This window comes from Xyrauchen texanus, chromosome 36 (assembly GCF_025860055.1).
Source record: "Xyrauchen texanus isolate HMW12.3.18 chromosome 36, RBS_HiC_50CHRs, whole genome shotgun sequence".
NCBI lineage: Eukaryota > Metazoa > Chordata > Actinopteri > Cypriniformes > Catostomidae > Xyrauchen > Xyrauchen texanus.
This window is the reverse complement of record NC_068311.1, coordinates 7,912,043-7,932,075: the sequence shown is the minus strand read 5'-3', so window position 1 is coordinate 7,932,075 and position 20,033 is coordinate 7,912,043. Positions and strand designations below refer to the sequence as shown.

Here is a 20,033-nt window from a genome sequence, read left to right as displayed (position 1 = left end):
TATTGGCTATTAAAACAAACAAACAAACAAACAAACAAATAACAAAATAAGACAAGCCCTTCAATATGTCCCATTCAAACTTCCCTTTTCAATTGGAAAAATTCCAGCATAGGGAAGAAAACTTTGCTATTCAAGCCATTTCATGCAATCTTTAAGTTTGTTGTTTACACAACATAAAACTGTATAAATACATTTTATAATTTTTTTGCTAACTGTTAAACCTTTAAGCAGAAAGAAAGAAATAGTATTGAGAATCACATCAAGCTGCTTTATTCTATATGGTGCTTTCATGAGAGCTGTATTGAGACAAAGTCCCTTTCAAGGCAAGTGAGTCCACTCAGCCGCCATCTTTGGAATACACCCAGGCAGCTATTTTCTGTGGATACAAGCAGAATAAAATCACAGCTCCTATCTACTTATATAGAGAAAGGCTGAAATCTCCAAATGAGAAGCACACTTAGGCTAAAGAATCTTCGGCTGCATCCACGCCACTAGGTGTCAGCACAACAATCTAAAGCATTATTGAGTATAGTAGGATGTGGCAGAGGAGGACACTTTGCTGTATTTTTTACAGTCACTAAAGCTGCACTCAGTAACTTTTTTGTTAGTTTCCTTTGGACATACATTGACAACTAGCAGCTTTAATGCTGCATCATTCAAAATCAATTGTTTTCAGTTACAGATGCCATTGTATAAATTCACTATTCACAGTCAGACATGATTCATTTAATCTATGAGTGAAAGTGTCAAATAACAGGACAGTTACTGAGATTAAGCAAGTGGTGTTTGGCCGGTCATGTGATCCTAACATGGCAGCCCCCATGTGCGGACCGTCTCCATCTAGATTTAAACCACTTTCATAAGGTTACTGATATGTCTACAGTCCTCATCTTGTGTGAGTATTCATGATTTTATACATATGTTTCAAAACTGAGTGTGCCTTTAACAAAACATTTTCTGTGATTGTCATGAAAATGCCATTGTCTTGAAACCAATTTGTCAACATCATTGAATGTATTATTGTTGCGTTTTTTCAAGCAGTTTTCTGAATTACACCTGCTGAAAAAAGCTATCACTGCTCTCGCTGTCTCTCAGGGTGATCCTGGGTATCCTGGCATTTATGGTGCAAGAGGAAGACCAGGGTATCAAGGAATTGAGGGCCCTCCTGGAGACCATGGTCCAAAAGTGTGTTACACATGACTATTTTACTAAAACAGAGAATCATATTAAAATATCAAAACATCTGAATCGTGCTTTAAGAGAAACACTATAGAATTTTGTCATTATTCATTAAAATGTCTTTGAGAGTAAATGTGCTTTCATGTTATTACAATATATGCAATAAACAAAAATAACTGTTCTATTGTTTAGTAATGATGCTTTTTTCTTTCTTTCATTTTTTTAATCATACAGGGAAATATGGGAATTCCAGGCATCCCCGGACCCAAAGGTTCCAGGGTATGGAGTGTGTATGTGTTTTTAAATGTATATTCCTAATGACCCTCACAGTATAATTGAATACTACCGTCTCTCTCTCTCTCTTGTTCACACCATTAGGGAGTTCCAGGGAATGCAGGATTCTTGGGCCCACCAGGGCTTCCTGTAAGTTTTTAGATTATTTTACACCTAGGCGCTTTCAGCTTGAAACACTGCAAACAGCTTCTATTGCAATAATAAATTGCATCCTCTCTGAAAAGTGTTGGTCAAAAGTATTAAAAACATGTTCTTGCATGGTTGTCATCCCACTAAATAAAGTGTGAACATTATGTTTTTCTCTTTCAGGGGTTCCCTGGGAAAAAGGGACCTATGGGGTTTCCTGGTCTACCAGGATGCAATGGCACAAAGGTAATGAAGAGGAAGTATTGACCCAATTCTTTATTAGTATTACACTCTGTCTAAACCAGGCACAATCTGACAAGTTTCTAGCAAAAAGCAATATGTCTATCCACACTGAACACGAAACTGCGGTGCAGTGTTACCTAATAACAGCCAATCAGAAGATTTTTTATGACGAGTAGGATTTTGGACCAATGTGATTTTACTGTCGGTGGGGCTATCCAGAACAACGGCACAAGAAAAAGAAATCGATATAATAGAAATAGAAACAGAAATAGAGCAATCAACTAAATTTCCTATCACTCGTCACAGTTGTGGCTGGTTAGATTTAATTGTAAAGGATAGCTTTTATTATCGAAATAAAATCGAAATCACGAGATGGCCCAGTGCGATTATCCAACCGTGAGGGCTTTGAGTTAATTACATATTTAATAGTCTAAACGCAATGCCACTGTGTTGCGCTTATGTCCGCAAATTGGTTTTGTCTGATTGGATTGATACTCCATGAGGCTCATGATTTTCAGTGTTTTTAGTGTTTTTAGAGCAGTTCTGTGCTCGATACACAAAGTCTATCTATCTGGTTTCCTGAGTGACAGTTTCAGTTTTGGTGTGCTAATGTGCACTGAGTGCATTATATTTAAAGTGCTCCATATTCACTTTCAGTGCACATTTGCGTAATTTCACATATGTTTTGCTGCTGCAATTTTCTATACAAATCTAAAATAACTCATGTAAGTAGTTTTTAAAAATAATCACATTACATTTTTTTTGTTTAGCCCTATCACTTGCATCTTTATTTTGTTCTTTCATACCATAAACAGAGACAATGTACTTTACTTCCTGCTCACATAATAACACATACAGGACTCTAATATACATACTAAACCTGTGTTGAAGGTGTTTTCATTGAAATGCAATGCCCCACACAGCTGCACAATGAGATATTTAAGGCAGTAAATATTACCTTGTCATTAATTACTTGTTTTTTTCTTCCAGGGTGAACCCGGTACACCAGGCATTATAGGACTGAGAGGACGTCCTGGCCCACAGGTGAGTAATGAATATCAGTAATGCATATATAGTCAATAAATAAAATGTGTTGATATTTAATATGTCAATAGATGTAGAAAAATTTTATAATATAAAAAAAGTCTAATGTAATGGTCACTCATTTGCAACCATTTCAATTGCAGTGCTTTATTTTGGAAATGTTCCAAATATTGTAAATATTCTGGAAAACAAAACCATGTAAAAATTTTTTTTTAAATGGTAAGACTAATATAAGGACACGAAACTCACCAAGGCCAATTTAAGTAAATATGACGTTGCAAAAAATCACAAAGAAATGTGGCATATGACTGATTTGAACTTTTATGGCATGCACAGGAAGCAGGAAACAACAAAAAAAGGCAAGGCAATTTCAAAATAAAAGCGACTTGACAGAACACAGATTTAGAGTCTCAACTCAGAGAATGCTGCAAATAGTTTTGTTATTTGTCTGTGTGACAACAATAATGTATTCATAGCCTGCCAACAATAAACCAAACCCCAGTTAAAGGGCAAAAATGTAAGACATTTTAAAACTTCAAAGGCAAAACAGGAGCATAGAGATAATAAAAGAATGAATGAATGAATGAACGTTATGTTTATGTAGGGATTTTCTGACACTATACTCAAAGCGCTTCACACAGTAAAAAGGGGACTCTCCTCAACCATCACCAGTGTGCAGCATCCACCTGATTGATGCAACGGCAGCCAAAGTGCACCCGTACACTCACCACACACCAGTTATTGGTAGAGAGTTATAGAGCCAATTAATTATGTTTTTAATGATTATTAATTACATTAATATAAACAACTTACAATGTTAAATATTATTGCAATTTTTCTGAACATGTTGGCATTGTAAATGAGTTTGATGCAAAACATCCTAAACATTTATTATTTTAAGAATGTAAGTTTCTGATCATTTTGAAACTCTGAAACCACAACCCAACTTTCTTTGTTCTTCTTTCAGGGAATTCAAGGCATCCAAGGACATAAGGTATGTTTTATTTAAGAAGAAGTATACAGACATTTAAGAAATTTTAAGAAGCTCTAAGCTGTCACAGTAGTCACAATTAATATAATAAATCATAGTAAATATTTAAAGTTTACATGTTTACATACAGGCCTACATTTAATTCCTTCAAGTCTCTCAGAGAGTAAATAATGTGAAATATGGAATTGTGCTAATGTAAAGGATAATATAACGATGACAATAAATGATTGTCATTTTTAGGGAGATACCTATTACTTCCCGCCCAGCGAAGCAGTGAAAGGACTTCCTGGTATTCCAGGTAGAAAAGGAGAAAAAGTAAGAGGCACAATGATGACAATCAAGCTATTAAAGGGAGCTTTAACATGTGGAAAATTGCTTTATTTATTATATTTTCAATAATTATTTTATCAATGTTGTTATGTGTGTAACTGCTTCTCTGTCTTGTTAAGATTGCAAAACATTATGCAATTGTATGGTTATACTGTATATCTGTAGGGTCTGCCAGGGATGCCCGGGTTACTGGGACCAGAGGGACCAGTTGGGCCTAGAGGTGCAACAGTATGTTACTAAATGTTTTTATATCTCTTCTGTATTTTTGAGACCACTGACAACAGAACATTAACTTCTTTTAATCAGGATCAACATTTTTTAGAAGAACGTATATGAAAGTATAAGAGAGCGTGTATATTTTAGGTACTAATTTGTCGTTGCGCCTTTTAAGTTCACTTAAAGATGCATATTGATGCCTGTCACACTGTAGAACACTGCTGTCACTGCTTGAAATGTCAACTACCCTTTAACAATGTTTTAAAAAAACACTTTCAGGGAATACAAGGATTTCCAGGGGTCCAAGGAGAGAAGGTTAGTCCTGATAAAGCTAGTGCGATTATGCCAGTGTGTGTGTAGGTCTGAATCTAACATTATTTCATTATGTATAGGGCCTGGAGGGTCGAAGCATGTTATTATCTGGGCCCAGTGGTGAAAAGGTCAGATCTGCCCTCTTATAACTTGCCGTCAGAGCTTTTACTCTTGCAAAACATGCAAGCGAATTTGATGATCCCCATTTTTTCTGAACCTGAAAATGCCGCATGAATGGTATCTCAAAAAGCCTATATGCATTGTCTTGGCTTTGCTGCAGGGTGTAAAGGGTCCACCTGGTGTACCAGGACAAAAAGGCGTAAAGTTATTTGTAACAGGACGAAACGAGCTAAAGGTAACCTTTCCTTAAAAAGCATTAATGCATTTTGTGAAATATATCCTGTTGTATTCGGTTATGCCAAAAAATTAAATTCTGACTTGTGGGTTTTTATTTTCAGGGTGAAAAAGGTGATCCTGGAGACACTGGATGCCTTGGACCAACTGTGAGTATGCACACGTGCACACTCACACTCACACACACGTTGACATACAGGAACACATAGGCCTACTATAAATGGGCATAAACATAGGCACATGCTTCTTTCCATTTTGCTATGTAATATTTTTTAAGGTAATGCATGTTAAATGACAATGCAATGAACAAACCTCACTTGCTCTGCAGGGTCGTCCTGGTCGTCCAGGTACCAAGGGGGAGACTGGGGAAAGAGGGGAGCCTGGTTTTCCGGTAAATAACTACGAAAGATAGAGAGAAAATAGAGGCTCATCCTTTCTCAAAATATTCTATAAGCCCTTTCACACCAAGTCATTTTTAGTATTGTGTTTGTATTTAGCATGCATTTACTGTATTTTCAGGGGAATGCTGGAAACGATGGGAATCAAGGAGAGTTTGGCCTTAAGGTAAGAACACAAACAATCACATTCACCCACCTGAGAAATGCCAACCGATCATTGATTCTTAATATCAGTGCTGTTATGTTCTTTAAATTAGCATGTATGTTCAACCAGTCAATTAAACAATTTCAAAACAAGATGAGAAATAAAAGGATTTAGATGGATTAAAAGCTTTGATACAACAGTGAGTTTTTGTGTTTTAGGGTGAGCCTGGAGATGTTGGATTTCAAGGGGCAACAGGTGTAGCTGGGGATACGGTATCTATCCATCCATCCACCATCCATCTATCCATCCATCCGTCCCTCCATCCTTCCGTCTGTCTGTCTGTCTGTCTGTCTGTCTGTATGTCTGTTCTATAAACAGTGTATATCTATCTGTCTGTCCGTCTGTCTGTTCTATATACAGTGTCTATCTATCTGTCTGTCCGTCCGTCCTATATACAGTGTCTATCTATCTGTCTGTCCGTCCGTCCTATATACAGTGTCTATCTATATGTCTGTCTGTTCTATATACAGTGTCTATCTATCTGTCTGTCCGTCCGTCCTATATACAGTGTCTATCTATATGTCTGTCTGTTCTATATACAGTGTCTATCTATCTGTCTGTCCGTCCGTCCTATATACAGTGTCTATCTATCTGTCTGTCCGTCCGTCCTATATACAGTGTCTATCTATATGTCTGTCTGTTCTATATACAGTGTCTATCTATCTGTCTGTCCGTCCGTCCTATATACAGTGTCTATCTATATGTCTGTCTGTCTGTCTGTTCTATATACAGTGTCTATCTATCTGTCTGTCTGTCTGTTCTATATACAGTGTCTATCTATATGTCTGTCTGTCTGTATGTTCTATATACAGTGTCTATCTATCTGTCTGTCTGTCTGTTCTATATACAGTGTCTATCTATCTGTCTGTCCGTCCGTCCTATATACAGTGTCTATCTATCTGTCTGTCTGTCTGTTCTATATACAGTGTCTATCTATCTGTCTGTTCGTCCATCCTATATACAGTGTCTATCTGTCTGACTGTATGTCGTTCAATCTGTCTGTTTGTCTGTCTGTCTGTCTGTCGGTCTGTCTGTCTGTAGTTCAGTCTTTCTGTCGGTCTGTCTGTCTGTCTGTCTGTCTGTCTGTCTGTCTGTCTATCTATCTATCTATCTATCTATCTATCTATGACATACGTACGTCCATCCGTCCTATATACAGTGTCTATCTATATCAGCCTTTCTCAAAGTGGGTGCCACGGCACACTGGGGTGCCCCTTGACTGTGTCAGGGGTGCCGCCAAAAAATTACGTAGGCTAAAAAAAAAAAATAAAAATCTGACATTTCATATATAAATATATTTTAATTTACATAAATACATTCTTCTTCTTTTTAAACATATGAACGTATTAATAAAATTGTAAATTCATTTTAGATAAATATATATATATAAAATTAACCATAAAAATCCATCTCACAAGACCGAAGCAAGACACACACACACAACTTGACGCAAGTGACGCAACCCATAGCAACGCGTTATAGCAACAACACCTCAGACTGACAGAAACGTAAAAATAAACGTGAATTTAGGCCACTTTTAGTACCTCTGGTGCTTTTTTTAACATGCATCTTTTTCTTATCGTATTGTATATATATATTGTTTTCATGTCTGCCCCTTTTTATTTTATTTTAACTGCATCCTGCACTTCATTTTAGTTCTCCTGGTCTGGATTTGTTGTTGGGTTCTTGTATTGGGCGGTCCACCTCTTACGGTTTTATGGCATTTGTGTCTCTGATTAATTATTTTGTGAATTACTTTGCAAACCTGTGTTTTTAAAGGTGCTATAAAGTTGTTATTATTATTGTTATTGTTATTTACAGTTCGTATTATGCTCTGTTCATTACTGTTCTGTCTAAATAAACAGGACATTTGCATTTACATTTGGGTTATGCAGTGTTTTTAAATTATATTTTACACTGGGGTGCCTTGAGAATTTATGCACTTTTGAAAGGTGCCCTGACTGAAAAAAGTTTGAGAAAGGCTGATCTATATGTCTATCTGTCTGTCTGTATGTATATATGTATGTATGTCCGTCCATCCGTCCGTCCTATATACAGTGTCTATCTATATGTCTGTCTGTCTGTTCTATATTCAGTGACTATCGGTCTGTCTGTCGGTCTGTCTGTCTGTCTGTCTGTCTGTCTGTCTGTCTATCTATCTATCTATCTATCTATCTATCTATCTATCTATCTATCTATCTATGATGTACGTACATCCATCCGTCCTATATACAGTGTCTATCTATATGTCTATCTGTCTGTCTGTCTGTATGTATGTATGTATGTCCGTCCATCCGTCCGTCCTATATGCAGTGTCTATCTATATGTCTGTCTGTCTGTTCTATATTCAGTGTCTATCTGTCTATCTGTCTGTCTGTCTGTCTGTCTGTCTTCCTATCATCTTTCATCGTTCTATCATCTCTATCAATCTTTTGTACTCAAAGAATGTTGCACTCTCACATTATCTATATTTATATTTTTATTCTTTATTTGGAAAGCGAGACTGATAATTAAATATGAAATATTTTGAATATTTTATCTGCAGCCAATACAGTGCCCTCTTATGGATGCTCATTTGAAATGCAATTCAACTCTAGTTGTTATCTCAATCCTTCATACTTACCTCATTAATTTGCTTCTATGTGTGTGCTTCAGGGTTCAAAAGGTGATCGTGGCCCCCCTGGTATCCCTGGAGAGGTAATTATACATTTCCATAAACAAGTTATACATTTATGATAAATCTTGATATGTTTAATTTCACTTGAATCATATGATGTTGGTTATTACTACTGCTTTAGCTGATGACGTTTTATTAGCCAAGATCTTTATATTTAATGAGTAATTGATATTGTTGAGTAAATCTTAAATCGTACTTTGATCTCTATTTGTAGTTCATTGTAGTATTTGAGGAGGTCAATGGTCAAAAAGGTTTTCCTGGACCACCGGGACCCCCAGGTCCCCGAGGTAGTGAAGGTTAGTGACCAAATTAACTTAATGAAGAGCTTTCATGCATACATAACTATACGGCCAACAAAAAGAGTTAATAACCACATGAAATGGTTTGACAGTGCAATTTGTTTCCTGTTGTCAAAGGTTGGGATATATCGAACGGCTTGTCCCTTAACAAAATACTCAAAATCCTTTAGTATAAGGCAGCTGACAAAAAAATATGATCTACTTGTTATGCCTAGTCGGTGGTAGATGATATTAAGGTAAGAGACACTTTCATGGAAGAGATTAGATTAGAGTGCTAACATCTGTTACTTTGTCAACTTTTGGTAGTAGACTAGCATATACTGAAGCCTCAAAGCAAACAGAGCCACAAAAATGTAATTTTGATTACTTGGGGTCTTAAATGAATCTGTAAAAAATGCCCAAAACCAATACATGGCTTAAATAATATCTACTAACTAATAAGTTTAGGTAATATAGTAATATATAGTAATTCAATGTAAAAAGTTATCTTAGGCAATGGAGGAGTCAGGAGGCAACAAAGCCATGCAGGCAAGATTTTTCTTTCTTTCTACTGCAGGTTTTAGGGTGAATTAATGCAGTCTATTCACGCAATCAGATCACAAAATAAACTTTTTCTTAAACACATTCAGCAAGCGTCAAGTTCATGCTCTCTCTCTCTCCCGCTGGTGAGCTGGTGGCCTTTAAGCCTCCCTCCGCCATCACTATTACAAGAGACAGGTGTTAGAGATCATTTCAACCCAGGTGACAAGCCTTACCTCACTATCTCTCCCGCTGACAGACACACAACCATGCCCCCATCACCACATTCAGATATTTTATAAAAAAGTATATAACCAAAATTATCTTTATATTTCTCTATTTTTAAAGGTTCCATTGGCAATCCTGGAAATCTAGGTCCTCCTGGTAAATAATGCATCCATACTCTGTATCTTTGTCCCAAGTACACAAATACACATGCATGTAATACGCACCAACAAACATTTAATTTCTTTTCACTCAAATATATCAGGCCTTGCCTTACCTGGACCTAAGGGAAAGACAGGTTACCCAGGGTTTAGGGGTGAGAGAGGTGAAAAAGGAGAACCTGCACCTAACGTCACTGGACCCAAAGGAATTGATGGGCGACCAGGGGAACGAGGACCCCCGGGTGACCCTGGCTCTCCAGGACCTCCAAGTATAAACCTCTCATCATTTATTTTATGTTAAATAGTAAAAAAAAAAAAAAACCTTTCCAATCTCAGTAGCATTGAATTTATAGTAAATTGATTATTGTCACACAAGTTTATCATATTTCAATGAACAAAAAGGATAAAAATTATAATAATAATAATTTTTTTGAAAACATTTGTGTTTCTTTCTCATCAGATGTCAATAAGCGTGAAGGACCACAAGGGCCCAAGGGTGAAAAAGGTCTAACAGGACCCGAGGGTCTGCGTGGAGACCCTGGGAAACCAGGTTAGATTCGCCTACCTCACTATATTAATTATGGTTGAGGCAAGGTGTTTATCTCAAGTTAAGCTGAGTATCTATAGCATCTGTTGTATCCTGTATTAACGGACGTAAATGGGCAAGACATTATTATTTGTGTTTGTAACATTGTATCCATTTCTGATATCATTGCACATACAATATAAAAGTTACTGTGTTTACTGTCTTTGTAATGTTCTACATTTAATGATCATGGCAGAGGTGAAAGATTGGATAAAACTTTGTACAGAGAACGTCAAAAAGCAATTTTATCACACTTATGTCATGTTAACATGTATAACATGTATGTTTAAAGCTGTATAGGTTCATTGAATTAGCTAAACAGTATGTAAACACTATGCATCTATGGCACTATACATTTCCTGGGTTTGATTTGAAAGACTTGCTTAGACCTTCCCCAACAATGTTACTCAACCAATGGTGTGAGATGGGGCCAGAACTATCTGGTGGTCTGAACAACAGCAGACAAGGGCATATTCAATAAGCTGTTTTTAAAACACTGTTTATTTTTGCAATTCCTTTTGGTGGTGCTAGTTTTGAAGAAATTACATACTTCAGCATTAAAGGTGAACTCAGTAACTTTTGTCTTTGTGTCATCTTGGACTTTGACACTTAACATCATTTAAAATCAATAGTTTTCAGTGTCAGATGCCATTGTAGACATTTAGCATTCACAGTCAGCCATGATTACTTTAATCAGTGATTGATAGTGTCAAATAAAAGGACGGTTACTGAGATTAAGCGAGTGGTATTTGGATGGTCATGTGATTCTAACATGGCAGCCCTCATATACAGACCCTCTATATGTAGAATAAAACAGCTTTTATGAAGTTACTGATATGACTAGAGTCTTCATTGTAATGTGTGTGGCCATGATTTCCTACATATATTGGACAATTACAATTCAATGGTAATCAACAGTATTTCACAAGTGGTGCCCATAGAACTTGCATTGAATCTGAAATATTCCTTTTCCTGTCTATTTTGCACTTACATGAATACATAAAACGAATAACATGTGCTAATCATATTAAACTGTAGTCCTTTATTTTTATTACAGGAGAACAAGGCTCTCTTTGCAGGCTGTGCTCTGTCTCTTTTATTGAACCTGGACCCCCGGGACCACCTGGAGATCCTGGTAAACATGGAGAGCCAGGTGAAGTCATCACACCACATTTAAACTTATTGGAAAAGTACCGGTGATCTTTCCTCACTTAGTGCATTCTATGATAATTAACACATCCCATGAAGTTTTATATGTAAGTTATAATGTACAGTGAGACAACCAGACAGTCTTTGTATTGCTTATACACAGTCACTTAAATAAAAAGACATCATTAACTTATATTCATTGGAGTTGAATTGATTTTACTATGTGAGAAGAAAGAGGCCTTGGAGTCAGAGTGATACAAGAGGAATGAAACGTGCACAACCATATATATATATACATACAGTATAGATATATGACAGCAGTAACAGACATCAGATCTATTAACAACAGAGCTATTAACAAATGTTTTTCTTTGTTCAGGTGTTGAGGGATTTCAAGGCGCTAAAGGATCCAAAGGTTTCCAAGGGCCAGAAGGTCCACCTGGTCTTCCGGTGAGTTTACTTGCATACAGCTGCTTTATCCATTCATCTTCTTCATTATTTAGCAAAGAATACTATTGTATAGTACTATAATTTGTCATCTTCAATGATGTACAGTAGTTGAAATTGTACAGAAAATTATTCTCAAGGACCGTTGAATATGTCTGTGATTACAATTAAAATCTTTGCAAAGGGTTCATTAGGTCCACAAGGTTTACCTGGGCCTCTGGGTGTCAAAGGAGTCAGAGGGACAAGAACTGAGATTGGGGAGAAGGGCCACATAGGACAATCTGGTTATGCAGGACCATCTGGGATAAATGGAAAAGATGGCATACCAGGCAACCCTGGCTTCAAAGGACCACCAGGACCAAAAGGAAACCCAGTAAGTAATCCAGCTTTCTTAAAAATTGGCCCTTTTCACATTTGTGATTTTGGAACCCAGATGTAAACTATAGCAGGTTAAATGGCACAGCTGGTGAATAAAGGGAAATGGGAGAACATAGCAAATATAATTTGGGAACATATTAATTAACTAAGTATAGTAAAAATTACATATATTAAATAATTTAAAAATGCTAATATCGGCACCACTTGTGTTGGCCTAAAAACGTTCAAGAGTGTTAGCAAACAACACATTTTTAGTTGCTAAAATCTTCAGGCTTTTTAAATTGCTATTTCAATGTACTGTATGTAATTTAATTGATACAAGTTTTTTATGTAGCAACAGGTTTAAAAGTCAACAGAACTTGGAAGGCCATGAACCCTTTAAGGTAATTGACTCTTATTATTCCAGAGTCCTCCAGGACCTAAGGGGAACTGTGGTGACCAAGGACCTTGTGGGGAGCCTGGCAGGACAGGTCCAATGGGCAGCCAGGGGTCAATGGGTGTGGGGCAACCAGGGGTATCCGGAGAGAAAGGCAGTTTGGGAGTTTTGGGTCAGCCAGGAAATCCTGGAGAACCAGGTATGAAGTCTGTATTGTATTATAAGAGGAAAATAGAGAGAGATAGATTATGGCTGTCAGAAGTGAACAAGATGCCAAATTCACTCCCTTAGCAGCTGTATTTGAAACCCTATTGCAGCAGAGGATACTATTTATTTATTTTTATCAATGCCAGTGTAATATAACACAAAGAAAAGTTTTATAAATGTACAGTAAAAAAGTAATCAATTGGAAATAATAGCTGCTAAATTAAGGGAAATGTATCATCAGATTCTGTGAAAAGGGTCCATAGGAGCCACACTTGCGAGGAAATGGAACATTATATTGGCTCAATTAGATTCTCTGTGAAAAAAGGCAATCATAATTAATATAGATTTGTATTAATCTCTCTCTAGTGTATAGATATTGTATTACATGTACTGTATGGTGTTGCACATTTTGTAATGTGATTTTGCTAAAAGGATTTAATAATAATAGTAATAATATAATATATATATATATATATATATATATATATATATATATATATATATATATATATATATATATAATATATATATATATATATATATATATATATATATATATATATATATATATATATATATAAAAAACAGTTAGTTCCGGTCCTCAAATCTGATTAGACAAAGAGACGTTCTGATGAGTACTGATGGTCTGACACCATTAGCACTCTGAAGCTTCACTGTGTGTATCACTACGCTTGTGTTCGTGCTGATCTAAACTAAAGTGTAAGAACAGTGCAGATCTGTTTTTTTACATTAAATATGTTTGCCAGCAAGTGTTGGCAAAAGATAATTTTCGTTTGTAATATGAGCCAGTTAGGTGACGTGAAGTGAATCTGCGTCAGCTGTTTACATAAAACAGCTCTTTGTGATCGCTTGTACTTACTACTACTAAAGCTAGAAAATAGTTTTAAAGGCTTTAAAAGAACAACTTCAGCATTACGGCTCATCACAGCTGAGAGACACAACAGACTGATTAATTACACTATGGGTGCTGTTTAAAATGGCGGAGGACATTGCGGTTTCTATAGTGATCGACACTTGCGCACCGGCTACCATGAAATAAAGAGAATTACTCCCACTTGGATGCTATTTTTCCACTGAGAAAGCTGATCTTCAGAAAGCTGACAGCATCTCTGCTTGGGTGTGGCAACAGGTGATCGCACATGCTCTGTCTCTCTCTCTATCTATCTCTCTTTCTCTCTCACACACACACACACATCCATCCTTATTTATCCAATAATTTGTTCAAAATAGCACAAGCCATGATATTATTTCTCAAGTGACAATTTTGAATTACTAATGAAGGCTTAGACGCATCATTTGGTTTGAACCAGCAATGACAGATTCTGTTCTGTCGTGTAAAAAAGTAGTTCCATGCACAAATGCTTTTTTATGACTGTACTCTGTTTTTAAAACTGAGCATCCAAACTGCGGCCGAATCACAGCAGTGCTGATGTAGGGCCATATCGCACTCTTGATCATGTGATATTGCTTATATATACAGTGTGTATGTGTGTATATATATATATATATATATATATATATATATATATATATATCCCATGAAATAAATGTAATAGGAGCCACACATGGGATTTCAAACAGCAGTAAAAGTGAGAGACAAATAGTGGTGTGGAGGAATAACAGGCTCAAATATTACCATCCCATAGGCGAGAAAGGATCTCCAGGATCAGTACAAATGACACCTGGAGACTTGGGGGAACCTGGACGGCCTGGTCCACCTGGTCTGCCAGGACCTCCAGGTAAGCAAAAAGCTCTCTTTGTCAGGTTTCAACGTAAACTAAAAACCCATCTATTCTGTCTGGCTTTAATGTAATATTTAAAAACATTTATGGTTTTAGTATTTTAGTCATTAATATCATTATTATTTATTCTATTTTAGTGTTATCAACATTTTACTGTTTGATCGTTATTATTTTATTTCATTAACTTTTTACTGTGATATTAAAATCTATTTATTTTATATTTCATAATTAATTTGTTATTGTTATTTTAATACTTCTTGTATTTTGCAACAATCGCTTGTAAAGCACTTTTGATTACATTTAATTTGTTTGAAAGGTGTATAAATAAAATGTTATTAATTCATTGACTCATTGATTGATTGAGTTTCAACAAGAAGACTGAAAACAGGATGTAGAATGAATAAACATGTTTTATGTTCCTGTATGTGTGTTGAAGGTATTGAGGGCAGCACTGGAGTTCAAGGATTTCCTGGACTGTGTGGGTTAAAAGGAGAGACAGGACCATCAGTCCAAGGAGGAAATGGACTTACTGGCCCTAAAGGTAGCATTTGGTGTGTGTTGCTGTGTGTGTGTGTGTGTGTGTGTGTGTGTGTGTGTGTGTGTGTGTGTGTGTGTGTGTGTGTGTGTGTCAACCAGCTTAAAGGGAGAGTTCACCCAAAATTTTAATTTGTCATCATTTGCTCAGCCTCATCTACAAACCTGAATGACTTTCTTTCTACTGTGGAACACAAACACAGGCTATCCTTCTGCCTAACATCTTTTTGTTTGTGTTCCATTGAAGAATAAATTCATAAGGGTTTGAAACAACATTAGGGCGAGTAAAAGATCAACTATCACTTTAAGTGGATCTAAGTGGATTGGTAACCTCAAATGATGGCAGTTCTCTCTGATCTCATTTTCTCGCAATGTTTCAGGTGATAAGGGTGTTAAAGGGATGCCGGGCCTACCTGGTTTTGGATGTGCAGGCCGCCCTGGCCCTCCAGGACCACCCGGATTTCCAGGATCAAAGGTCAGGGTGGTGACACTTATTACATAATTGATAATTTACTCACCCTCATGTCGTTCTAAACCCATTTGACTTTCTTTCTTCAAAAGGATATATTTTAAAGAATATTGTAATATACAATAACATACAATGGCAGTTGATAGTGACCCACTTTAAAGCTCAAGAAAGGACCCAAAAGTGTCATAAAAGAAGTCCATGGGACGTATGCGCCATATTACAAGTCTTCTGAAGGAATACGGTCACATTGTTTGATGAACATAATGAACATTAAGTCGTTATTTACTCTCAAATAAAATCAGAAATTCATTAAAATTAAAATTCTCTCATTGTTTACTCACCCTTATACCATCCCAGGTGTGTAATAAACTAAAATTAAATCCACAGGGGGATATGGCATTCGGCTCCCCAGGGCCCGAAGGTCGGCAGGGGCTGCCAGGAGATGAAGGGGCTCTTGGGTCACCTGGAAACTGTGGCCCTTCTGGATTACCTGGATGTCCAGGTCAAAGAGGAAGGGAAGGGCAACCAGGAGACTGTGGTTGGTGAATTCATTCTTTCTGTCTGTCTGTCTGTATGTCTGCCTACCTAACTTGTGACCGACTGACTAACCAACCTACCAACCAGTCTATAGGTAGGTAGGTAGGTAGTTAGATCAGTCAGATGTCAGAGTCCACTCATTTTGCATTTTTGCAAATTTTGCATGCACTTGTGCTGGCATGGACTCCACTTTGTATGCAACTAGATGATCCATGTTATCCAGCATATTTTGAGAATGTTCTAAAGGGTATCTTGTATGCTTCAAAGGAAGCAAGGAAATCTGACCTTTTGAACGAAGGAGTTAAAATGGGCAATGTCACAAACCTGATTATTTGATTAGAGACCTAATCCTAGATAATTTTTTTATTTAAATGCTAAAACTCTTTGTTTACTCTCAGGTCTCTCTCTTAGAAACACATTTGTACACTCACACAAATTTTTCATGCTGTCAGGTGTACGGGGTCTTGATGGTTCACCTGGAGATGCTGGGGTTACAGGAGACTGTTTTCCAGGAGTCAAAGGTGATGATGGGCCTTTAGGAATCATAGGACTAGATGGACCAACAGGTAAGAAATCAAATGCAGATATTGATTTACCTAATTAAAGTTGAAAGTGATTGATCAGTGCTTTAAGTTGCCTAAACACAAAACATGATTTGAAAAAATGTGTGTGTAGAGAGTTAATGAATCACTCAAGAACTGTATTAAATTTAAAGGGACAACTTACATAAGAATGTTTTTTCTTGATTTACTCACAAATATGTTCTGCTTGGGTTTCCTTAATAAGGTCCAACAAATCTATGTAAGTGATAAGCTTGTTAAACATTTAAGCTTTAATAAACATCATAGACTATGATCAATTATCTATTTTGATAAAGTATTGGCAATAGTAATAGTTGATACTATTGGATACTGGAGTTCCCCAACTCTAAGTATGAGCTTTAGTACAGCTGAAGAACATGTTGGTTCATCTTCTGTCTTCCAAGAACAGAAAGCTGAGGCTGCAGAGGGTCCAAAAATCACTGTAGCCTCAGCTTTCTGTTCTTGGCTTTGGATGAAAATCCCAGGAGATCAGCAGTTACAGAAATACTCAAACCAGCCCGTCTGGCACCAACAATCATGCCACGTTCAAAATCACTGAGATCACATGTTTTCCCCATTATAATGGTTGATGTGAATATTAACTGAAGCTCCTTACCCATATCTGCTAATTTTATGCATTGCACTGATACCACATGATTGGCTGATTATATAATCGCATGAATAATTAGGTGCACAGCTGTACCTCATAAAGTGGTCTGTGAGTGTATATGACAGTTGTAATTACTTGTCTTTAGGGGTTCTAGGGCTGAAGGGGTCACAGGGTGAAACTGGACCATCTGGACAGGGTGAACCTGGTCCAACAGGTATGGTTGGGATACCTGGGAGAAATGGAGTGGCTGGATTGATTGGTATCCATGGACCAACAGGTTTCAGAGGCCGAGATGGCTCACCAGGCTTCCCAGGTACTAAAGTGAATACTAAAGTGAATAAGTATAGAACAAGCCTCTTGTTTACCTCTTGAATTATGTCAATATGGATATTTAGTTCTATTGAAGTTTGTTTTTGTTCTGACTGCATTGATTTCTTCCAGGTCCACGTGGAAATCAGGGGGATACTGGAAGCATAGGTCCACCTGGAGTAGAGGGAAATCCTGGACCACCTGGAGCCCCTGGACCTAAAGGTTGAAAAATACACACATATACTCTATCATCCATCCATCCATCCATAAACAAAATAAAAAAATGCATGTTGTTCTAAATCTATATGGCTTGCTTTCTTCTGTGGATCATGATTATGGCGATGATCTTTTCTCAGGTTTCATTGGTAGGAATGGAGTTCCAGGTGTTAAAGGAATACCAGGGGAACCAGGAGACCGTGGAGCCAGTGGTCCTAAGGGACAACCAACAAACCTCATGTCTCCAGGAGATCCTGGTGATCCTGGCCAACCAGGTGAGTTTCTAGCTGGCCTTTTAACATCTGATTTCCAATTTGACAATGTATGCTGTTATGTCTACTGCTAAGTCACTTCTGATGGTCTGATCCTCACTAGATATTCTAATGTCTGCATTGTTGATGGGTGTTCAAGGATTTCCAGACATTATATGTAGCATACTCTGTGTTTTAGGTCTTCTTGGTGTAACAGGCTTTAAAGGGTACTCTGGAATCCCAGGCAACTATGGAGAATCTGGAAAGAATGGACTTCCAGGCAGTACTGGTCCACCAGGTACAGAGTTTCCCCTCCAAATTCTCACCAATACTGTCCAATTACTGCCCACTTCAAAACATAGTAAACAAGTGTGTACCTTTTCATTTCCAGGTCCGCCTGGTGACCCAGGCCAGAATGGGCTTCCTGGAAATAGGGGTTTTGATGGAAATTGTGGGGATCCAGGGGTTATAGGGTCCCCAGGCAAGTTGATACACACTTATATGCAGATACAGTAGACAAGAAAATTAGTGCAGAGAATTAGATCACTTTTCTAACAGCAATGATGCTTTAATTGTAATTTCAATTAATTTCACAAATGCAAATGTGTTTATTTTCTCGAGCAGGAGTGAAAGGCGAAAAAGGTTTGCCTGGAGTTTGTGGGGAACCTGGGACTCCTGGTGTCACAGGACAAAATGGACCAAAGGGCATCAAAGGTGAACCCAGTCAGCCTGGGGCAGGGCTTCCAGGACAACCAGGCGAGAAGGTATTGGCTCCTATTATTATTAGTGGTGCTTGCTAAGGCAAACCTTACTATTACTATTGCTCAGTCTTATGGTTATGGTATTTGAACAAACATCTCTCCTTGATGAGGAGAGATGTGCTATTTCTTTTCTATGTGAAATATTGTAATTTTTTTTGCAGAGTGGAAAATTAAACGGGCGGAAAAATGCAATAGACTCTTAATAAAGGATGAATCCAAGCTATATATAGGGACCAGAATATCATAGAAACTAGGCTCTTTTGACATGAGCCAATAAGCAACCACCTAGTAGCCACCCAGAACACCCTAACAATCGCATAGCAACTCTGAATATTCTGCATACACCTGCATACTGATATGACTTAATTAGAATTAAATAATACCTAAATTAATACCTTCTCTTTCATTTGCTGATTCTGTCAGGGTGAACCAGGTTGTCCAGGGAGTAAAGGGGAAAAGGGTGACAAGGGTATATATGGGATGGCTGGGACACCAGGTTTGGCAGGGTTTCCTGGAGTAAGAGGTGAAACTGGAGTACCAGGAGATCCAGGTATTCATTGAGATGTTCTTCATAACCATTGGATCCTCATAGAAATATATTTGTAATATTTGAATGCATTGTTTGCCTCCCAGAAAATGTTTTCCCTTGTCTTGTATTTTTGTTAAATCACTCTCTCAAAAACACATGAAGCATAACTCTATTGTTTACTTTATTTCGTTCTTTCTTCCACTCTGTCTCGCTCTTGCATTGTCAGGACCCCCAGGACCTCCTGGTGATAATGGTTTCGATGGATTTCCAGGTCCAACTGGAAATCAAGGGCCCTGTGGTCCACCAGGTATAGTATAATCTCATTCTGTGAATATTTTGAATGTTAAATGTGAAACTAGTAGCCTTGTATGTAAATAGTAACTAAGAAGAAAGATACTTTGTTCAAACCAAGCTTTGCCATGTCTTTTGCATTGTTGTTAATTTATATACAATGTGATGTATTATTTTGAAATTGGAACAGTTAAAATTACTGATAATGATCAGTATGTCCTTTAATTCAGTCTGAAACATGCAGTTCGCCTTGTCATTTACTGTTATGGTCAAAAACAATCCAACATTACTTACTTCCTACACTAAAAAACAGGAAAACGCTGATTGTTCAATTTAATAAATCATATTATTTGTGATCTACACAACAAAAATGTGTTTGTCTTCTAAATTGTTTTCTTTGCTTTTGATTAATTTATTTCCCTGCTAGATTACATATTGGGTGAATGTGAACAATCAAATATGTTCA

General features: G+C 37.2%; 1 protein-coding gene across 1 annotated transcript in view; it reads left to right on the top strand.

Annotated features, from left to right (window-relative positions):
* LOC127629784 (collagen alpha-5(IV) chain-like) overlaps positions 1 to 20,033 on the top strand; it is a 49,592-nt gene that overhangs the window by 15,917 nt on the left and 13,642 nt on the right. Inside the window, exons 3-39 of the mRNA XM_052107027.1 lie at positions 1,096 to 1,185; positions 1,414 to 1,458; positions 1,558 to 1,602; positions 1,783 to 1,845; positions 2,833 to 2,886; positions 3,854 to 3,880; positions 4,118 to 4,192; positions 4,373 to 4,435; positions 4,703 to 4,738; positions 4,816 to 4,863; positions 5,016 to 5,090; positions 5,194 to 5,238; positions 5,418 to 5,480; positions 5,609 to 5,653; positions 5,851 to 5,904; positions 8,348 to 8,389; positions 8,584 to 8,665; positions 9,536 to 9,571; positions 9,678 to 9,842; positions 10,034 to 10,123; positions 11,217 to 11,312; positions 11,688 to 11,758; positions 11,940 to 12,128; positions 12,540 to 12,708; positions 14,384 to 14,476; positions 14,916 to 15,020; positions 15,394 to 15,488; positions 15,870 to 16,020; positions 16,472 to 16,585; positions 17,356 to 17,523; positions 17,652 to 17,741; positions 17,876 to 18,010; positions 18,186 to 18,284; positions 18,378 to 18,467; positions 18,611 to 18,750; positions 19,171 to 19,297; positions 19,503 to 19,583. Of these exons, the coding sequence (XP_051962987.1) occupies positions 1,096 to 1,185; positions 1,414 to 1,458; positions 1,558 to 1,602; positions 1,783 to 1,845; positions 2,833 to 2,886; positions 3,854 to 3,880; positions 4,118 to 4,192; positions 4,373 to 4,435; positions 4,703 to 4,738; positions 4,816 to 4,863; positions 5,016 to 5,090; positions 5,194 to 5,238; positions 5,418 to 5,480; positions 5,609 to 5,653; positions 5,851 to 5,904; positions 8,348 to 8,389; positions 8,584 to 8,665; positions 9,536 to 9,571; positions 9,678 to 9,842; positions 10,034 to 10,123; positions 11,217 to 11,312; positions 11,688 to 11,758; positions 11,940 to 12,128; positions 12,540 to 12,708; positions 14,384 to 14,476; positions 14,916 to 15,020; positions 15,394 to 15,488; positions 15,870 to 16,020; positions 16,472 to 16,585; positions 17,356 to 17,523; positions 17,652 to 17,741; positions 17,876 to 18,010; positions 18,186 to 18,284; positions 18,378 to 18,467; positions 18,611 to 18,750; positions 19,171 to 19,297; positions 19,503 to 19,583 (3,256 nt within the window). The remainder of the gene's footprint in view (positions 1 to 1,095; positions 1,186 to 1,413; positions 1,459 to 1,557; positions 1,603 to 1,782; positions 1,846 to 2,832; positions 2,887 to 3,853; positions 3,881 to 4,117; positions 4,193 to 4,372; positions 4,436 to 4,702; positions 4,739 to 4,815; positions 4,864 to 5,015; positions 5,091 to 5,193; positions 5,239 to 5,417; positions 5,481 to 5,608; positions 5,654 to 5,850; positions 5,905 to 8,347; positions 8,390 to 8,583; positions 8,666 to 9,535; positions 9,572 to 9,677; positions 9,843 to 10,033; positions 10,124 to 11,216; positions 11,313 to 11,687; positions 11,759 to 11,939; positions 12,129 to 12,539; positions 12,709 to 14,383; positions 14,477 to 14,915; positions 15,021 to 15,393; positions 15,489 to 15,869; positions 16,021 to 16,471; positions 16,586 to 17,355; positions 17,524 to 17,651; positions 17,742 to 17,875; positions 18,011 to 18,185; positions 18,285 to 18,377; positions 18,468 to 18,610; positions 18,751 to 19,170; positions 19,298 to 19,502; positions 19,584 to 20,033) is intronic.